The sequence below is a fragment of the Montipora foliosa genome, chromosome 7 (assembly GCF_036669935.1).
Source record: "Montipora foliosa isolate CH-2021 chromosome 7, ASM3666993v2, whole genome shotgun sequence".
NCBI lineage: Eukaryota > Metazoa > Cnidaria > Anthozoa > Scleractinia > Acroporidae > Montipora > Montipora foliosa.
This window is the reverse complement of record NC_090875.1, coordinates 17,351,268-17,371,267: the sequence shown is the minus strand read 5'-3', so window position 1 is coordinate 17,371,267 and position 20,000 is coordinate 17,351,268. Positions and strand designations below refer to the sequence as shown.

Here is a 20,000-nt window from a genome sequence, read left to right as displayed (position 1 = left end):
TAGTACTGCTCGTGTTCAAAGTTGCTAACTTCTTTGCATTATTCTAGGAAATAAGCGAGGAGCAATAACCGATGCGAAATCTGCGTTTCGATTGAAGCCCGACTTTATGAAGGGAATAGAAAGAAGTAAGTTGTATTATAGACTACACCTAGAGGATGAAGAATCTAATTGCTCGGAAACCTTTCTGCTGTATAGGTGGCTCAACTAATGAAAGGGAATAAGCCTAATCCTATTAGAAATTAAAATGTCCTCATAGCGTCAATAATAACGGCCATGAAGAAGATAATGGCGACAAAAGTGATGTTAACCAAGACTGAGGCAACGATGATATCATGTTATTATTGAATGACGGGGTTTAAAGGCGTAATCCTTTGATTAATAATGGTAAATGAATTGAGTGGAGTGCAATTTGTATAGGTAATCACATGATTTCGAGTGCAATTTGGAATAAATAAGCACGAGTAAACTTTTCCAAAGACGACCAAAATTGCTCGAGCCCGTAGGGCGTAGTGCAATTTGTAGTCTTTGAAAAAATTTACAAGTGCCTATTTATTCCAAACTGCACGAGAAAAATCATGTGATTACTTATTAATAATATACATGAAATAATCCGAGTTGGTTAAGCAGAAGAAATGCACGCGTATCACACAATCAGGGAAAAATTGCTCCATAAATTGCGCCATCCAGGGCGTGCGCTTGATTTGAAAACAAAAGATTTGATTGGTTCTGACCAAACCCTATTGTTTATTAGCCAATCATTATTCAGAATTTCGATGTGTAAATTGCACTGGTATTACAATTTTTTCAGTGTGTTATACTTGAACTGCAATGCTCTCAGCCAATCAGAATCGAGTAGCTTTTTCATGTATATTTTTATGTCTGAAATCAAATTATAATTAAACGAGCGTCATCGCGAGTTCGATTTGGAATCATAAATTTTTATTTTACAAAATTATTCGATTGTGCTTGGCTGAGAGCAGTGTTTTTTTTTTTTTGAAATATTGCAAAAAACTGTTGACTCACATAATTCTCGCTTTTGATTGGCTAATAAACAATAGGGTTTGGTAAAACCAATCAACTATGGGGTTGGGTGAAATTTGGATGGCGCAATTTCTTACGTAATTTTTGCGTGATTGCGGGATATGTGTGCGTTGCTTCTTCTTAACAAAGGTACGATGTACCAAAGTGTCAAATAGATCGACTTCAAAAAGTCTTAAATGCCCTGCACGTGTTACGCAACAGGTCCCAAGGTAAAGTCATATAACACCAGACCTGGTTTTCGAATTTAAGTTCAAAATGCTTTACAAGTATTCAAAGCCCTCAAAGGAATGGCGCCATCCTATCTGAGTGGGATGTTACAATCAAAGCCTACTTCAAAACCTCATTAATAATTCATAAGCCTAACAGCCTATCAAAACATCGATAAAACGTCACGTGTATGAGCGTTGCTTAAATAAAGGTGTTATTACCGGTCAAACTCTATCTGTTGTTATTGGTAACACAATATCCAGCTGTCGGAGGTTAGAATTTGGAGTTCTGGAAGAGTCGATATTGACTGGGACCTCTCTCGTTCGCCCTTTATATGCACAGCACCTATTCAAGACAACCTCTGCTCATAAGCTGTAGACTGTATGTACTATGCAGATGATTCTCCTTTATACACTACTATTGATCCTTTTGATCAACGCCCTGCCCTAACCTCATTAATTCATAAGCCTAACAGCCTATCAAAACATCGATAAAACGTCACGTGTATGAGCGTTGCTTAAATAAAGGTGTTATTACCGGTCAAACTCTATCTGTTATTATTGGTAACACAATATCCAGCAGTCGGAGGTTAGAATTTGGAGTTCTGGAAGAGTCGATATTGACTGGGACCTCTCTCGTTCACCCTTTATATAATACAGCACCTATTCAAGACAACCTCTGCTCATAAGCTGTAGACTGTATGTACTATGCAGATGATTCTCCTTTATACACTACTATTGATCCTTTTGATCAACGCCCTGCCCCAAACACCATTCAGAAGTGTATTAGTGGAGTTGAACAATGGAACACCAGTAATACTTATAGTGGGCAATCCTAGTACTGAAAAACGGAGATCATTCAGTTTAGTTCTCGTTTCGTCAAGAACCCAATTATTGGTGATTTTTCGGTTGGCAACACTAGAGTACAACCATCAGACCGAGTTTGTAATCTAGGTGCCAACCTAGATAGACAGATCAATCTTAGTAATTATATTAATGAAACATGCAAAAGGGTTATGCTGTCGATTTATTGGCGGATTGAGGAAGTATCTGAGCAAGCATCACGTTAAGATGATGGTCAATTCTGTCTTCATGTCGAGCTTGGATTATTGTAACAGTTTATACTGAGACCTACCCAAGCGAGAAATGGATAAGCTGCAGCGTGTTCAGAACTGTGCCGCCGCTTGGTTTCGATCCGGGAATAAGAAGATCTAACCAAGGAAAAAAAGGGAAAGGAAAGGAATTTTATTTAAGTGTCTAGTCGTTCTAGTGCTGGAGCACTAATTGGGGACACTGTAAACTGAAATTAACAACTAACGCAAACCAAGTGAAATGTTGGTTTTTGAGGAGAGGGGAAACCGCAGTACCCGGCGAAAACCACTCTGTGCAGAGTAGAGAACCAACAAACTCAACCCACATATGACGCCGAGTCTGCGAATCGAATCCGGGCCACACTGGTGGGAGTCGAGTGCGCATGCTCTTACCACTCCGCCATCCCTGCACCCCTAACCATATAACTCCTGTCATGAAAGACTTGCAATGGCTTAATATTGGTGCACCCATTGATTTTAAAATTCTGCTTTTAGCATTTAAAATTTTAAATGATTTAGCTCTCTACTATTTGTCTTCACTTCTTGTCAAATATCAACCGGTTCGTTTACTCCGCTCACCTGATGGTTTCCTTTTACAAGTTCCTCCTGTTAATAACGTGACTCATGGCTACCGCTCATTTTTATATTAAGCATCGAAAATCTGGAACAGTTTACCTAATCATATCAAATACTCTGTATCTGGTTCCATGTTTAGGCAAGGTTTAAAAACTTTTCTTTTTAGAAAGAGTTATTGTACATAGTTCATTTAGATTTGATCAGACCATTGAAAGCGCATTGAGAATTCTTTAAATGCGTTATTAAAACTTATAATTAATAATTTATGAGACTTGTTCAAATGCGTCATTAAAACCTATAATTAATAATTATTTAATCCGGAGGATTCCATTCGTGAGGCTGCTACGGCCGGCGTGGACCTAAAGGGACACGGTAACGGTCTGCGCATGCTCGTGTAGCTGATCGAAACTTTAAAAAGTCAGCCTGACTTTTTCAAGTTACTAGCAATCAGAAATTCAAAATGGCGTCTAGCGGAGGATCCGGACATGGCGGTAAACGCATCAACTCTGGGCGGAAACGAAAGGTCGAAGACAGAGGGGAATTTGCTTTAGATAAAGATAGCATTTGCTTTAGATAAAATTGATTTAATGCAAAATATATGCAGAATTATTCAACTCACCGATATTTCCATAATGGTGGTCGAGCGTGACAAGTCTCGTAGTGAATGCTACTGCGCATGTCAACCCGTGCCAGTGTCCCTTTAAACGGAATTCAGAAATCACGTTAATCGATGTTCTTTTTCGCACTAGAAGGCCAACAAAATCCTCTGGACTGACAAATCGTCTAATGAGCTAGAAAAAAGGACGAACAAACAACTTCTTTGTCTGAAATTTGTCCGTCCAGACTAACAAATCCAGCTAAGTCCGACCAAAATTCGCGTTAGGCGAACAAATCTACAAATGAACCACCTCAGGGAAACGGAACTAGCGATGGAAGCGATGGTTTATGGGAGGTTTTCAATATGGCGGCAGGAAACAACCTGGAAGAGCCATCTTGTATTTAACAAGGTAACCAAGCCCTACCTAGTGCCAGTCTTTATGCACTCAAACTTATCCAGTTTGTCCTTCAATTATCCATCTTTTATGAATTTACTTCGGACAACACTAGCGGAAATGGTTGTCAGAATGTTTCAGAATCTCTGTACGGTGGCCAATTTACATTATCAACTCCGTTGATATTACCAAATTTTTGCATACTACTTCCCCACCGACGCAGCACCACAGTTTCTTTAGAAACTACCCTCTTCATAGAATTTCACATTAGTCGACCAAACTATAGGACGATTTGTCCCTTTAGACGATTTGTTCGCCTTCTGTTGTGAAAACGGCCAATGACTTGCGTACGGAATTACATAGGTTTCCACGAAAATGCCGAAGAATTCAAAGAAAAAGTATAAAAAATTTTAGCAGTCTCCCTATTGCATTCATGATATCTAAGGATTCTTTCAAGCGACGGTTTGAATTTGTTGTTTATTATTGTTGTCTGCTTTGTTTGTTACTAAGCTGCGAGTCTTTATATGACCCTAAGTTTGTATGAGGAAGCCGTGACATGGTGTGACGCAGGATTGGCAGTATCCTTTACACTTCACTAAATCGGTCAAGTGGCCGGTAGATTCTGGAATTAACAAGTAGACCTGTACTTCGCTTGGGACACATCAGGAAAAATGAAGCTTACGCTACAATACCTGATACACTATAATAATAATAATCATCATCATCAGCATCATCATCATCATCATCATACAATAATAAATCATTTAATATGCGTTATAAAAAAAATCCATTACATATGTGTCTTTCTCTTTGGTCTTAGCATACTAATTTATAAAAATATATAAAAAAGGAAAAAAAATAACGAGGGGAAAAAGGTTTCGTACTATACTATACTATACTATAATAATAATAGTGATAATAATAATAATAATAATAATAATAATAATAATAATAACTACTACGTAATAAAATGATTTACGAAATAAAAAATGTCTTTAAAAAGTCTTTTAAAAGTTGTGAAGTTCGTCGCACTTTATCAGGCAGATTGTTCCAAAGAGTATATAGATATATATACATAGCAGCACAAACTGAAAAAGATCGATCGCCATACTTAGAATTAGTTGTTTTGTTAAACCAGGATACACTATTGCTTATAGTTTAAATGTGAATTTCCCATCGTCGAAATCAGCGCTTCTTAAGGTAATCGTAGTGATTATCACATCATATTTTTCTTTCGATTTCTTCGTAACATGTGTGTATATAATGTTTTAACCGAATCCAGTAAACTTTCATTTTTGTTCTTGCTCGCTTCGACGACACAGAGTTGATCTGTTACAGACTAAAGCACATCGAAGTATTTCGTTTAGATGCAATTTCGCGGGTCTATCTTGAGGCAGAAATTATTGAGTGAATATTGTATTCGTCTTTTGATCCTAACTTTAGATGGCAACGCCTGAATTAAACAATAACTCACGTAGAGTACTTGATTTATTGACCTTTGGCAACGGTGAAAAATTCAGCTGAACATAAAGCAAAACACTCGGTCATTTTTTAGAAGCTTCGAATTTTAGAAGATGCTTTGTCCGTCCACACGAACAAGTCGACGTAAGTCCGACCTAAAATCACGTTTTTAATAGACGAACATATCGACAAATTAACCACCTCGGGGAAATGGAACTAGCGTTGCAAGCGATGGTTTATGGCGTTGTGCACGAAATGTAGGGTCAGTACGCAGCTATTACCACGGCTCTCGGGATTGGTTCAGAAAACAATGGACACAAAAAACGATACAAAAGAAACAATGGACCCTAACTCTAAAAAAACAAAATAGAGCTGCGTCCTTAAGGGATCCAATGAAATTAGAGGTTGTAAAGAGCTGCGTCCTATCTCGAAAGGTAAGGTAACCAAGCATACCTAGTGCCAGTCTTCATTCACTCAAACTTGTCTGTCTTTTATGAATTTACGTCGGACAACACTAGTATAGCAAAATTGAAAGAGAGAAATGATCCTCGCGCTTATCTGGACAATTTAGGCAATTGTCTTTTATAGACACCTGAAAAATTCAGTTGGCTTCACTGAGATGGCTTTGACTAATTTCGTACCCATATCTCACTCTGTCAATGACCATGGGAGATCTGGGTACGAGATTAGGCTTTGACCAGGGGGCCGTTTCTTAAAAGTCCCGAAACTTTACGGGCCGTTTTTCGGGTGTCATAATTCCCTTTATATCTCAAGAAAGGAGAGGATTTAATTCGTCAAACTTCACAGTTATTTTTCTTTTTGTTGCCTTACATGTAAATACATGTTAAAAGATCGGCTTTCCAAAACAAGCGGTTGGCAATTTCACAAATGGCTTTTCGGGCCCGAAAAGCTTTCGGGACTTTCGAGAAACGGGTCCCAGCTCCAACTGTGTGACTACGTAGCTCAGCTGGTAAAGCATTGCACCGGCATCGCAGAAGTCACCGGTTCGAATCCCTTTGAAGCCACTCTGGATTTTTCTGGAGTCTATTAGAGACAGTTGCTTGATTTGTCCAGGTACGTGCGAGGATCATTTCTCTCTTTCGTCTATAGCCCGCACCAGGAGCCCATCTGGAGCGTGCAACTTCCATACTCCAGCGTCTGTGAAACGGCGTTTTCACAAGTAGGTTTATTTTTAGACTAGCCCTTCCCGCGAATTAGGTCAAAAAACAAAGGCAGTTCCGGTTCGGCGACCCTATGACGTCAGCTTAATTTCTTGTAATTGGTCATTGGGCTCTTGTGGGAGTCGCATTAGCGGGAAATTCAATCTAAAAATAAATCGGTCTGTGAAAACGCCGTGACACGAACACAGTAGAGTTGTAGGCTCCGGGTCATGGGTTCCTGCATTGGCTTATTCACATAAGTGGACCAATCTACAGATGATGATTTGTCCGTTTAAACGATTTGTTTGTCTTCTAGTTTAAAAAAAAAAGGCCATTCACCGAACCTCATCATATGTACTTACAATCCACGAGAATTCACAACTCAGTCGATAGACCATTGCGCAGTCTGAGAGAAGCCTTTGATTCGAATCCCGTTGAAAACACCTGTGTTGTATTACGCCATCAATTATAACGACTGCTTATATTGGTAGTGTGGTGATAAGCCTTTTATTTCAGTGTTTTATTGTTGTTAATGAATAATACACTGTAAGAGCAATATTATTACAGCTGCCAAGGTTTATTTTATTTGACTCCAAGAAGGTATGCGACAAAAACGAGAAGTTGTTGGCTTTGAAGAGCAGAGCGTTGGAAGGCAATAGAAGCGTCAAGGTAATTGATTGACATGACTGTCTGTTAAGGTCACATGGCTCTGAGACAGTTTACGATTTTTATGTTAGAGAAGTTTCAAGTGAGCTAATGTGTCAGACAACCTTAGTTTATAGTTAACAATTATTCACCGAAGTGGAGGTGAATAGTACTTAGATAATCACCTCCGAGTTAGCCAATCAGCGAGCTCGGATAGCACTATTCACTTGTGTGGTATGTACTAATTGTGAATACTTCTGTCAATAGCTGACCGCTCGATGTTGCAAATTTATTTCTTAAGAGCGCTTTGACATAATTACCTTCTGGTAGCTCGAGATTTTCAGAAATTAGGCCGGTTTACTAAATGCAGGACGATTTAGTTTTTGATGAAGTCTCCCCTTGGTTTTCTTCCCAACTTCAGAATCACTGAGTCGCGTCTGGGAATTCAGACCGTCACTTCACAAAGGATCCCATAAACTCTACCCTTCTAGAAGAGATAAACTGCTGTATTTACCCTAGCCTAAAAATAATGCTAACCCTAACACTAGCCTTATTTAAAAATATTGAAAACAGGTATCCTAGACAAATTACCATTGGGACACTTGTACACGATTCTCGTTCCTAACCACCTCGTACTTTTGCCCTTTCCCATCCCCCTTCAGTCGATGTTGGCCCCAACTAAACAAGTGACAATAAACAACCTGAACGTTTGGACGGATAATGAGATTTGGGGGGAAGGGGCGGGGGGGGGGGGGGTGGAGGGGAAGGGATCATAAATAATTGCTCGTGTCGTGCATGTCTGTACATTAGGGGTCGGTCAGTCGGGTCGTGAGTCCCCGTTGAAGGAAATGTAAGCAGGCACACATAACACTGGCTTGATTTTTTTTCCTGTCGTATAGGAAAGTATGAAAAGTTGGACAGAAGGTGAGAACGGAACTGAAAAGGATCGAGATGCGAACTGGAACGAAGTAGACTTAGAGGAAATGTTAACGCTATTAAAACGTATTGAATCTTCGGGAGACAAATCCGTATTGCGAATTCTATATGGGGAAATTGGAAAAAGATGCCAAAGAGCTAGATGTGTCAAAGAGGCTATTCACTTCTACGAACTTCTGGTCAAAATTGCAAAAGAACTGAATGACCGCGAAGTAGAAGGATTTGCTTATAATCACCTTGGTAGAGCTGAATTCGAACAGGGAAATTTTAAACAAGCTATCGTTTACCACGAATTGCATCTTCACATCACCAAAGAAGTGTGTGATCGCAAAGAGGAGGGAATTGCGTACAGTAATATCGGGGATACCTATCACAAACTCGGCGATTTTAAAAAAGCAATCCACTATCATAAATTGTGTCTTGAAATTGCAAAAGAAACTGGCGACAGAGCTAGAGAGGAAGCCGCCTTTGGTAAACTTGGCGAGACATACTACAATTTGCGAGAATTTCAGAGTGCTATTCATCATCGTCAACTTCAAATAAATGCCGCCAGAGAAGTGGGAAACAGGATTGGAGAAGCAAATGCATTTGGGAATATTGGTCTTTGTTATCTTTGCCTCGGTGACTTTGAAAAGGCCATTTACAACCATGAACGTTATCTCAGCTTTATCAAAGAAATTGGCGACAAGAACGACGAAGGAAGAGCGTACAATTATCTTGGTACCGACTACTTGTACCGTGGGGACGTTAGGAAAGCAATTTATTATTATTCGCTGTGCTTAGACGTTTTTAAGGAGACAGGAGACAAGACAGAAGAAGGACGAGCTTACGCAAACCTGGGCAACAGTTATAAAATTTACAGAGATTACGAAAAGGCTCTTTCCCACCATCACTTACATTTAGAAATAGCGAAACAGACCGGAAACAAGAATGAAGAAGGGGAAGCGAATTATGGTTTAGGACTGGTTTATCAGAGTATCGGAGATTTCAAAAAGGCAATCACCTTTCATGAACGAAGCTTGGAAATAACCAAGGAAGAGGGCGACAGAATTACTGAGGCATACAGTAATATTTCCCTTGGCTATGATTATCAGAGGCTAGGAGACGTGGAAAAAGCAATTCATTACCAAAACCTATCGCTAGACATTTTCAAATCCGTTGGAGACAGGATTGGAGAGAGGTTGGCCTATGAAAATCTCGGCAAGAGTTATCAGCAACTCGGTTATATCAAGAAAGCAGTAGAATGCCATGAAGTCTGTTTACGAATCTCCAGAGAAATGGGGGACAAGAGCAGAGAAGGATCTTCGTACGGCAATCTAGGAAATGCTTTCCAAAGTCTGGGTGATCTAAAAACAGCTCTACGATATCATGAACTACAATTTGATTTAACAAGAAAAATGGGAAACAAGTTCCACGAAGCAGCAGCGTACCTCAACCTTGGAAACGATTATCAGGGTCTGGGTGACTACAAAGAAGCCATCCATTATCATGAACTCAGTCTTAAAGTTGCTAAAGAGGTTGGCGACAAGCCTGGAGAGGGTAAAGCGTATGGTAATCTTGGAAACGATTATGACAGTCTGGGGGATTTTGAAAAAGCTGTTGAGTGCCATAAACTGCACCTTGAAATCGCCGAAAATCTGGGTGAAAGAGCTCAAGTGGCAAAAGCTTGCGGCAATGTTGGCAATGCTCTTAGAGGACTTCAAGATTTTCAAAACGCCCTAAACTTTTACAAACTACAACTTGAAGTTTCAAAGGAGGTAAAGGACATCATCGGCGAAGGAGCCGCCAACAACAATCTTGGTTGCGTCTACGAAACACAGGGATGTTATATTGACGCACTTGCTTGCTACAAGTCAAGTGTGAGGCTTGTTAACGACGTTAGAGCTCGCCTTCACCTTAAGGATGAGTGGAAAATAAATCTGCGTCATTTGTACCAAAATTGTTACACAAGGCTGTGGTGGGTTTTACTGAAGCTAGACAAGGTGACAGAGGCTTTGTCGGCTGCTGAGGAAGGTCGAACGCAAGCTTTGAAAGATCTTATGAAATACAACTATGGGCTTGCACCATCAGATGATCAGTCATCTACACTGGAAGACAGCGTCATCGAAGATTTAAGTTATCTTCCGTCAAATACAGTGTTTGTCGCAATGACCAACATTCACGTGAATTCATGGCTTATTCGAGAGGGTAATGTTGTTGAAGTAAGCTCTATTAGACTTGGCGACTTCGACACCACAACTTTCTTTCGTTCGTTAATAAAGAGTGCTTTCGATTGCATCGGCGTAAGATCAAGAAAAGGGGCAAAGTGCGAGGATCGATCACTAAATGACGAGAAGGAAGACAGGATAGAAAATGAGAGGTCTTCTCAGACACACACCCGTCCCGAACACCTCCAGTCAAACGCTTTGAGATCACTGTATGACATCATCATTGCTCCAATCGCAGATTCCATTGATGGAGATGAACTCGCTGTTGTTCCAGAAGGTCTCTTATGGTTGGCTCCCTACGCCGCGTTGATGGACAAAAATTCAAAGTATCTGAGTGAATCACTGAGAATCCGTCTCATTCCATCTTTAACAAGTTTGAAGATGATCGCCAATTGTCCAGAAGATTATCACTGCAAGAATGGAGCCTTGTTAGTAGGAGATCCGTGGGTGCAAGAAATTGCCATGCCTGAAAAAGGAAAACTTGACCAGTTGGCATGTGCCAAGAAAGAGGTGGAGATGATTGGACGAATACTAGACACTAAACCCCTGACGGGAAGAGAAGCGACAAAGAACGAGGTATTGAGCCGACTTTCCTCGGTTGCGCTGGTACACATTGCAGCTCATGGTCGCATGGCAACAGGAGAAATTGCATTGTCTCCAAACACTTTACGAAAGACGGCGCTACCCAAAGAGGAAGACTATCTTCTGACAATTACAGATGTGTTGAATGCTAAGCTTCGAGCAAGGATTGTTGTCCTCAGTTGCTGTCACAGCGGCCGAGGTGAGATCAAGGCTGAGGGCGTGGTTGGTATTGCACGGGCCTTTTTGGGCGCTGGTGCTCGCTCTGTCCTAGTGTCACTTTGGGCGATAGATGACCAAGCCACTCTGGAATTTATGAAAACTTTCTACCAGGAGCTGGCTAGAGGCAGAAGCGCCAGTGAAGCTCTTCGCCAAGGTACGAAATCTATGAGGGAATCTGACGAGTTCGGTGAAGTGAAATACTGGGCACCTTTTGTACTTATTGGCGACGATGTTACACTCGAGTTTGGTGAAGGACACGGATAGTTGTTAAAAGTTAAGCCCTACAATTGTACCTTTGCGGCTAAAGCCGAAGGAATTGGAAAAGTGTTTGGTTCACGATTCCCGTGATTACGGTGACTTTTGGAGACTTTCAATGAAACCACCATTCTGATATTTATCACTGAATTGTCTCGTGATCCTATCGTTCTATGACTTTAAAACAGCAGATGTTCTGATAAAGTGCTAAATTCTCATTAATAGAATTACGTAGGTGATTATTGAACATTCTCTGCTCTGATTGGTTGCACTTGAGGTCATTATTTAGTTCTTATTAACCGAGCGGGAGGTCTATATGGGAGAATCTTGACCGAGGTCGCCAGTACAGACCGAACGCAGTGAGGTCTGTACCAGCGACCGAGGTCAAGATTCTCCCATACAGACCGACCTAGCTCGGTTAATAAGTCTTAGATGTTTATTATATGGCCAAACAAGAACAATTTAATTCGTTTAATGTAACTGGTTTGTACTAACTGACATTTTGCTTGCGAACGCCGATGACTGGCGATGAGCTGAACTTAATTCTGTCAAAGTTTGCTCGTCATCCTCTCTTTTGTCATCATGCTGTTTGGCACTTCCATAAATAAATATTGGTAGAAGAAAATACTCAATATTTTTGCATTTTAGTTTGTATCTTTTCACCGCAAAACATTACCGGTCTAGATGCCGGTCTAGATGGGAAAATCTAGACCGCGGTCAATATCGATTTTAGCCAATCAAATTCGTGAATTTTGTAGTTCCCAGTCTTCGTGAAACAGAGCCATATAATAATACACGATAATCACCTAAGTGTTTTTTTTCAAAATGGCCGAAAGCCGTTTTGTCGAGGTGACGGACGAAAAATTGTTTTTAAAAGATCCATATTTTTCAAATGATCACCTATGTAATTACACTAAAACAATCATTCACCTCGCCTTCAGCGAATAGTTGTTAAAATATAGTCTTAGGGTCGTGTTAATTCGTAGCTCAAGATAACGTATGTATCACTAGAAGAGCACTCTTCTTTGAAAAATTCTTCACTTTTTTACTCAGAGTAGTTGATACATAAAGTTAACAAGACATTGCTTTATTTTGAGTCGTGTTGGAAGCAAATACAAAACAGTACTTCATGTAAATGCGGTCACCTGTATTAAAAAAAAAAGAAAAAACCTCTCTTTACTACCTGAAAAAATATCCAAAAATGCTGAAATAAGTTTCTTTCTTTTCGATTCAATAATTGTGAATTGTGTTTACATCATATAGGAGAAAGCATACACAATCAAAGAATACATGAAGGTGCCATGAAAGCAAGAAATTTCTTCGCTACTTCAAACAGAACTGGCTTCTTGTGGCTAATTCAATTACACATGTCGGTGCGACTGTACCAAGGTTAGAATCGCGGATTAATTTGGGCGAGATGCATTCGGCCATAATTTCAGCAGTAAATTTCCGAAGTTTCTATCTATCAAATGGAACGCTCTTCCTTCCAATTTGGCATCCTCGTTCCCAGACTCTATCGTTTCTGTTAGCCAGCGGGGCCTTCGCAAGAGAGAGCGAAGGGCTCTGGAGACAGGAAACTAAAATTTTTTCATTGGTTAGATTGCGAACAACAAAATCTTGAATCGGAAGTAAAAACGGCCGACGTGGGGCCACGGAGCCAGCTGGCTCTAAGCCGGTCGGTAAAACGATCCTAGCATCTTTATTAAAAACTACGATATTACTTATTGCTTCTTTCAGTTCGACAGGAAGCGACAGGCTTTCTAAAAACTTCACATAGAGACTCTTCGAGTGTAATGCTTCTGAGCGCCGCCATGTTTAGCACTATTGACGACTCGTATGAGAACTTCGGAAGTCCTAGAATCCTATGTCTCCGGAACCCTTCGTTTTCTCGTGCCGCGAAGGCCCCGCCGGCTAACAGAAATGATGGGATCATCCAACCAACGATTTATTGGGGGATGTTTGAGTTAATAAGGAGAGCGGGGGCGAAGGGGGTGATGGGAAGGAGAGAGAAGGCGTTCTACTCTCTTTCCTTCCCATCACTCCCCGCTCGTGCTCTGCCCTAGCTCCCACCATTCCCCACTCGCGCTTCTCGCTCGTCTCCAGCACCACGCGTTCAAAGTCCTTTTTCCCACTAAGCCTTGGGAAAGCCTGTGAAGGCGGCAGGCTCAAAAACGTCTTTTTTAAAAGGTAATTCCCTCGCAAATGACGCACCATCCTAAAATGACGTACTATCCTAAACTTCGCACAATTGATACTCATGCACAGGACATTAGAAAATGCGGTAAAAAGATGGGGTCACCGTGCTTGTTTTCGCGCTGCATGCCCTTTATTTTAAGTATTTTTTACCGAATTACGCGAGAAGCGTTTGAATCTTGATCAACCGGAAAAATTGTACTTATATAGCAGAAGCTGCCGGATATTACTGAAAACTTGAGCCTACTTGTTTGTTCGGGCCAAAATCTTTCAGTAAAGTGATTTCAAATTGCTCGATCTTGGAAAAAGAAGTAAACAAATTAGACCGCTGCAACATCACCTCACACTCGGTGTCTGGCTCCAAATGCAGTTTTCACGTCATTTATATATAAATACTACAACTTCTACTATCCAAAATTTTTTCCCCTTAAAATATGTTTTCCGTGTACCTATTACGAGTATATAACACCATTAAAAAGAAGGTGTCACCGTGCTCGTTCAGGAGAAAATAGCCATTCCTTGACAGATTAAGCTTGCCGTCAGTGAAAATCAGCCATTTTATCAATGTGCACGAGCTAATGCGCGCGCCAATGACGCAAGAAATTATGCGCAGTCGGGTTGCGCAATGCAAAACCAGGGAATCACATTACGCTCCCTATTTAATCGGTTGTTTTGGTCGTTTTTGAGCGTTTTCGTGTGGATACGCAAAAACGTACGAAAAGCTAATGTGGATGAAAACGATAACGGAGAATTTTGATAACACAAAAACGTGGATAGGACCTAGAAGTAGACTTGTAATGAGTTTCTTTCAATAACTTCATCCTGGTCATTATTGCATTCTCAAAGAACCATTCTCAAGCAAGATGCAAATCCTTTGCAATTCGCGCCTCTGCTATAGGGTGATAGAAGTGACGATGTTCCTCAAATGTTTTCACAGCTAAATCCTTAGACTCTTCTCGTGCGTACAACTCCCTGAAGAATAAAAATAATCACGTATAATTATTTGTACAGCATTATGCCGGATGTTCTTTAAGCCTTTCAAAGCTGGTTGAAATTGCGTGACAAAAGGTAGAATTGTCTTGTGCGCTTGCGCGTTCCATATCAATTTGGCCGTGCGAAAACTGGGTTCCCTAGCTGGCTCCTCCTTCCAATCAGTTTTGAAGTTTAACAGAAAAATAAACGACAGGAAAGAGATGTAACGCTTATTATTTTTTTTAGTGTGTTTGCGGTGACTACGACATTTTACTAGTCACTTTCGTCTTTTGCAAATCAAATCGTTCCGCAAAATATTAGTCAAACAAAAATTCTGATTGCCCCATCGGGCAAGTCTTAAAAAGTTGTTTTACTTGCCCACGGCAGGAACCCAACGGTAAGGGCCTCCAACTGGCTTCCCTAGGTGAGATGGCGTTTTTCCTGATCTCTCTATTTTTAGAAATAACTTTTTTAAATTTGCCGCGCTAATTAAAGGATTTTCCCAAAGTGGTCCGCATGAATCGGCGATCCAAGATGGCGGTCGAATGCGAGAAACAAGACTCAAACGTTTGGAAAACGCCTCCCGTTCCCTTTTCAATTGTTATTGACGTTTACCATGACAACGAATGGTGCGAAAGTGGTTCTAAAAATAGATAGGTCAGGAAATTAAAAACGCTACTTCATACAAACAAAGTGGGAGATGAAAGCTCCCACGGATATAGGAGATGAAGGCTCCCACGGATATATTTCGCTTGCTCCGGGCGATCGGGCAAGCGTTAGTGTCGAACACTGTTGACAGACAGAGAACACATAGACCCTTTGCATAAATGGCGCCCAAATTTGAATAACAATACTTGATACATCCTTAGCCTCACATTCATGACAAAAATCCTTTGTCTTGAAACATAAACACGAGGCTAAGGATGTATACAGTATTGTTACTCAAATTTGGGCGCCATTTATGCAAAGGGGCTATTCCCGCCATATGATTGGCTGATCCCCTCGGGATCTGAACAGCGTGGGAGGCCCTCTCTTGCTTGTTACTTCATGGCCGTAAAAAACATGTTTTTAATTTGACGTAGCCCTCATTATTTCCCGTTTGAAAAGCCCCTTATGTTGGCGTACTGCAATCTTCCGAAATTACTCATTTCGAAGAGAGGTATTTTTCGACGACTTTCGGAGATACCCCCCCCCCCCCCCCCTGAAATTGGCCTTTTTCGATATAGTAATATTCAGCTTGAAAGAAAGATTTAGAGGACAAAATCAAAGGAAAGTGGATAATATGTAAATATTTTCCACATTCATTCCAACGCGTTTCTATTGTTTTTGTCCTCACTGCCTCACTATCAAGCTCAATATTTGATATTTCGAAAATGATCTATTCGGCAGAACCTCCCACATGCACCTTTTGTAAAACCACTCACTTGTATATGGGTCGAATAAACTTCATTCTCCCCTGTATGGTAATGAAATCCACTGTCTCTTTATATCGTTTACGGTAAGCACTCCGTGCGCAAAGTCGCAGCCACCTAAAACACAGAAAAAAAAACAAGTAAGCGCTTCCTTCGCTTCTAGGCCAAAATACAGGAGACGCCCATCAGCTAGATCACCTTTAAGCATTAGACTAACGGGGATATAGGAGGGGAGGGGAGGGAAGGCAGCAGGTTCAAGCTTTAGCGGGTCAAATTACAGTTAAGGTGCTGCCTTTTCAACAGCCTAATTTCTGTATGTACTAAAAGTCAATTTGAGGACAATAATTTTGAGCTCGACGGAGGCTTTAGGGATAAAGATCTTTCACTTGCAGTTCCAGTTGTATATTCTTTATGATAAAGATCTTTCGCTTGCAGGTCTAGTTGTATATTCTTTATCATACCCTGAACTCTGACTGAATGTTAAAAATTAAAACCAGCTGCCACATGGCTTGATAGCACGAGTGGAGCTTAATGCAGCGCGGAAGAACCTGCTTGCAGGCTAGGGTTCGCCGAAACTCAAGGCAAGCTACTTAACCACTTGACCAGTGTCTCCTTTTTGCATTTCAAGTCTGAACCATCGGGTTGTAGAGGGTAACGAGAAGAGTTCTCAAATGTTTAGTAGTAAATTGATGATGAAGTGAAGTGAAGTGAAGTACATTTATGACTCTCTCATATTGGCGCTCTCTAAGGAGTAATATTTACAGTCTTGTCAGGGGAGACCTCGTTCATACTGCTTCTTTCGCAATTCTTTAGGGAGCTGAAAGTAGCCTCCTCTCTAACAAGGCCAGGCCACATCACTGTGTCCTACGTCTCCTACTCTTTTCGACCAATGAGCGGATTCTTCAATGTCCAACATTATAATTTTGATTTTCTGCGGAGAACTTTTGCAAAGGAAACTCTTTCTCCTCAGTTATAATTACTTTATGCGGGGTCCGACCGGGGCTCGATCTGGCGACCTCCCGTACTATAATCCGACTGATGCTTAAGAACTGAAAGACCAATAACTCGCAGAAGAAATTACAAAGGGTCGCGCTCGGGATTCGAACCCACAATCTCCCGTAGGGAAGTCCTACGCCCCACCAACTTTGCCACCTGGTATGTTCCCCTATAGCGATACTCACCGTTACGTCACCTATTGTCATTGGCAACCAGATATCTATTGGCTGTTGAAACAAAAGTCCTTTTGTTCTTTCGTTGGCAAAATTTAAATATCACAAGAATTGTTTATAAACTTGAATATCGCTGTATGAACAATTATTTTACTTTTACCTAAACTTGATCTCCGAGTTTTTTGAAGGAGTAAGCTTGTACACCTCGTCCATTCTCTTCAGATGTGAAACAGCAAGCGGATTCTCGTTGGTCTAATTCATCACAAAAACATAATAGATCGAGTTTCAATCGAGTGTCGTAAAACCAAAACCAAAGTGATTACTTCGGCCAATCAAAAAGGAGGGAGACAATCCAGTAAACCAATCAAAAATCGACGTAATTACACGTAGCCGACACAAAGCGCGGGAAAATGTGCACGCGTGAGCCACGATTGATTTTGGTTTTTGGCTCTTATAACATTTTGTGTTTCAAAGAACTGCTCAAACTAAGGACACAAACGAAAGGAAAAATAAATGTGACGCAAAAAGAAGCGTCCTTTTTCACGTTTACCATGCGCTTGAATCTGCATCACCATTTTTCCAGTTTTACCAATTTGTTTTACCCCAAATTCCGCCATCGATCAATTACGCATGTGTACACTCTTTGCTTGCAACGCCTCCTTCAGTAGTCCTGCGGTTTTTGCTTTACTTTTAACACTAAAATTCCATCTTGCATTGATGAAGACAAAAAAAATATTTCTGCTTAAAAAATAGATTCCATGATGCCGTGCGTCTGTTCCGTAATAGCTCACAGATGTTGTCAAAATGCGATAAGAACAAAAAAGTGGCACACGAGGTGATAGACGAGTCTGTCACTGATGTTCTTACCACATTTTGACGTCTTCTGTGATCTATTACTGAACAGACGCATGATAATATGAAAGCTACTTGTTTTATATAATAGACCTCTTTCATAATGGCGGCCAAATACTACTGCTTCTGTTTTAATGCTAATAAGCCATTCTAGCCTCGCTACGACGAGCAAATTTCAAAAGAACATTTGTTTCAAAATGAGGCCAGTAGGTCTAATTAACATTAGTATCACCCAACTAGTGGACTAATGCAAATCCTGCATCATGATTGGCTGCGCTACTAGAGGACTATTAGTAATAGTCTTCGAGTAGCGAAAAGCCTGACGCTTTCTTTCGTTTAATTTCCAATTAATTATTTCTTTAACTTGCATTTGCTAACTTTATTATTGCCTTTTCTGTCCGACTAGTTGGGTGATACTAAAACAATTAGACCCTTCGCCCTAAAGGGCCACGGGTCAATAGCTCGTTCTGCTTCGCCTCATGGGCTATATTGACCCGTGCGGCCTACGGGTCTAATTGTTAATAAATAGAAAAGAATGGGAAGGCGGTCGCCATTTATGAAAGTGGCCTATAAAGGACTCAAAGTTTCTTTATGATGACGCCAGCTATGCGTCTGTCCTCTGATGAATCATAGGTGAGAACCAATCAAAATGCGAGCATAATTGAGCTTCTGTGATATAGTTTCGCTACTAAGAAGATCTTTGCGTACGAAGGAAAAACAAGGCAGCGTACAGAAATAACCCTCGATGTGCTCACCTTATCAACAACCTGAGCTAAGAACTCAACAACCTGAGGTGGCGAGAAGTCCTTGATGTCAACTTCAGAGAAAGAGTCAAGATCTGCCTCACTGGCCTGTGAACGAGAGAGAATAGGACCTTAAGCAATTGGAGAACGCCGACTTCTTTATAGTCGTTTCGAACCCAAGTTGTTTTTGGAACATTCACGAGTGATACAAATGACAAACGTTGGTTTAGTCCGTGGGGATAGATCATGCCGATTTGAAAAATTAAGATTTGCTGTCAATCCCTGAGGGTAGTAAAGATACAACGATACCAATAAGAAAGTCAATTAGACCCACCTTTATCCACCTCTCGCATAGAGCAGAACAGGGATCTGTCAAAGTTGTGTCATACCTAACGCGAAATTAAGAGAAACAAATACAGATTGATCGCCTGATTTCTAAGTACAACTGGTCGCGGCTTTTTGGAGAGCTACATGAGAGACCTTCATACCTCTCAGAGGAAAAACAAGGAACTGAAGCAGTCACAAAGAAAACGTTCAAGCCAAACTGTGCTTCAAAAATTCAATCTCAACCTCTCAACGCTGAATGGAATTCGGGATTGTCCCAAACCCTTCAATGTGTATTGTGTGCATCGGAACAATTCATGAAATAATTTTTGAAACATGCAAGAAGAAAATTATTGGCATCTGTAAAATAGGCCATTTCCGAGTTCATGGCTGCCTCCTCTTCAAAGCGAGTCTAAGTGCGAAGTTTTTGTGAAGGTAATTAGTTCTACTTTAAATGTGAATGAAAACTAATTGTCATAAGACAAACTTCGCACTTAGACTCGCTTTGAAGAGGAGGCAGACATGAATTCGGAAATGGCCTATTGATCAATCAGAGGTAGTTGTAAAGGTATCCAAATAATATGTCTCCTGGGCAGGACAGGAGTGGGATCTCGCCTCTTGTTGAACATCACTTCCATTGAAATGGTTAGTTTCGAAAAAACTGTCGTACTGCGTCCGTGGGGAGTGAAACAGGAAAACCCCGTTTTATAAAACGAGTCGATAAAGTTAAAGTAACTACCGTACGAAAGATTTGTGAGCAGTCGTTTCGAACGTGAGCCCTTCGTCAATAGACCATTCTCGAATTCTCACGGCTGGACTGGATCTAGCATGAAATGGAGGCTAATGCGGGCAAATCCCTTCACACACAATTTAATTTGCCTGCATTAGCCTCCATTTCATGCTAGATCCAGTCCAACCGTGAGAATTCGAAAATAGTCTATTCGCTTCGCTCTGCCGAAGGGCT

The 20,000-nt window shown here is 40.8% G+C and overlaps 3 protein-coding genes across 3 annotated transcripts in view; 2 read left to right on the top strand and 1 right to left on the bottom strand.

Moving 5' to 3' along the window:
• Nucleotides 1-208, top strand: part of LOC138009983 (tetratricopeptide repeat protein 4-like) — a 12,513-nt gene extending 12,305 nt beyond the window's left edge. The window contains exon 4 of the mRNA XM_068856959.1: nucleotides 48-208. Coding sequence (XP_068713060.1) covers nucleotides 48-208 — 161 coding nt within the window. The remainder of the gene's footprint in view (nucleotides 1-47) is intronic.
• Nucleotides 209-8,077: 7,869 nt separating this feature from the next.
• On the top strand, nucleotides 8,078-12,512 carry LOC138009981 (tetratricopeptide repeat protein 28-like). Its single transcript, XM_068856958.1, has one exon. The coding sequence runs from the start codon at nucleotides 8,078-8,080 to the stop codon at nucleotides 11,378-11,380; it is 3,303 nt and encodes a 1,100-aa protein (XP_068713059.1). The 3' UTR covers nucleotides 11,381-12,512.
• Nucleotides 12,513-13,355: 843 nt separating this feature from the next.
• Nucleotides 13,356-20,000, bottom strand: part of LOC138010926 (leukotriene A-4 hydrolase-like) — a 28,420-nt gene continuing 21,775 nt past the window's right edge. The window contains exons 16-20 of the mRNA XM_068857933.1: nucleotides 19,047-19,101; nucleotides 18,725-18,820; nucleotides 17,278-17,369; nucleotides 15,961-16,065; nucleotides 13,356-14,536 (exon numbers count right to left, since the gene is read on the bottom strand). Coding sequence (XP_068714034.1) covers nucleotides 14,419-14,536; nucleotides 15,961-16,065; nucleotides 17,278-17,369; nucleotides 18,725-18,820; nucleotides 19,047-19,101 — 466 coding nt within the window. The 3' untranslated portion in view covers nucleotides 13,356-14,418. The remainder of the gene's footprint in view (nucleotides 14,537-15,960; nucleotides 16,066-17,277; nucleotides 17,370-18,724; nucleotides 18,821-19,046; nucleotides 19,102-20,000) is intronic.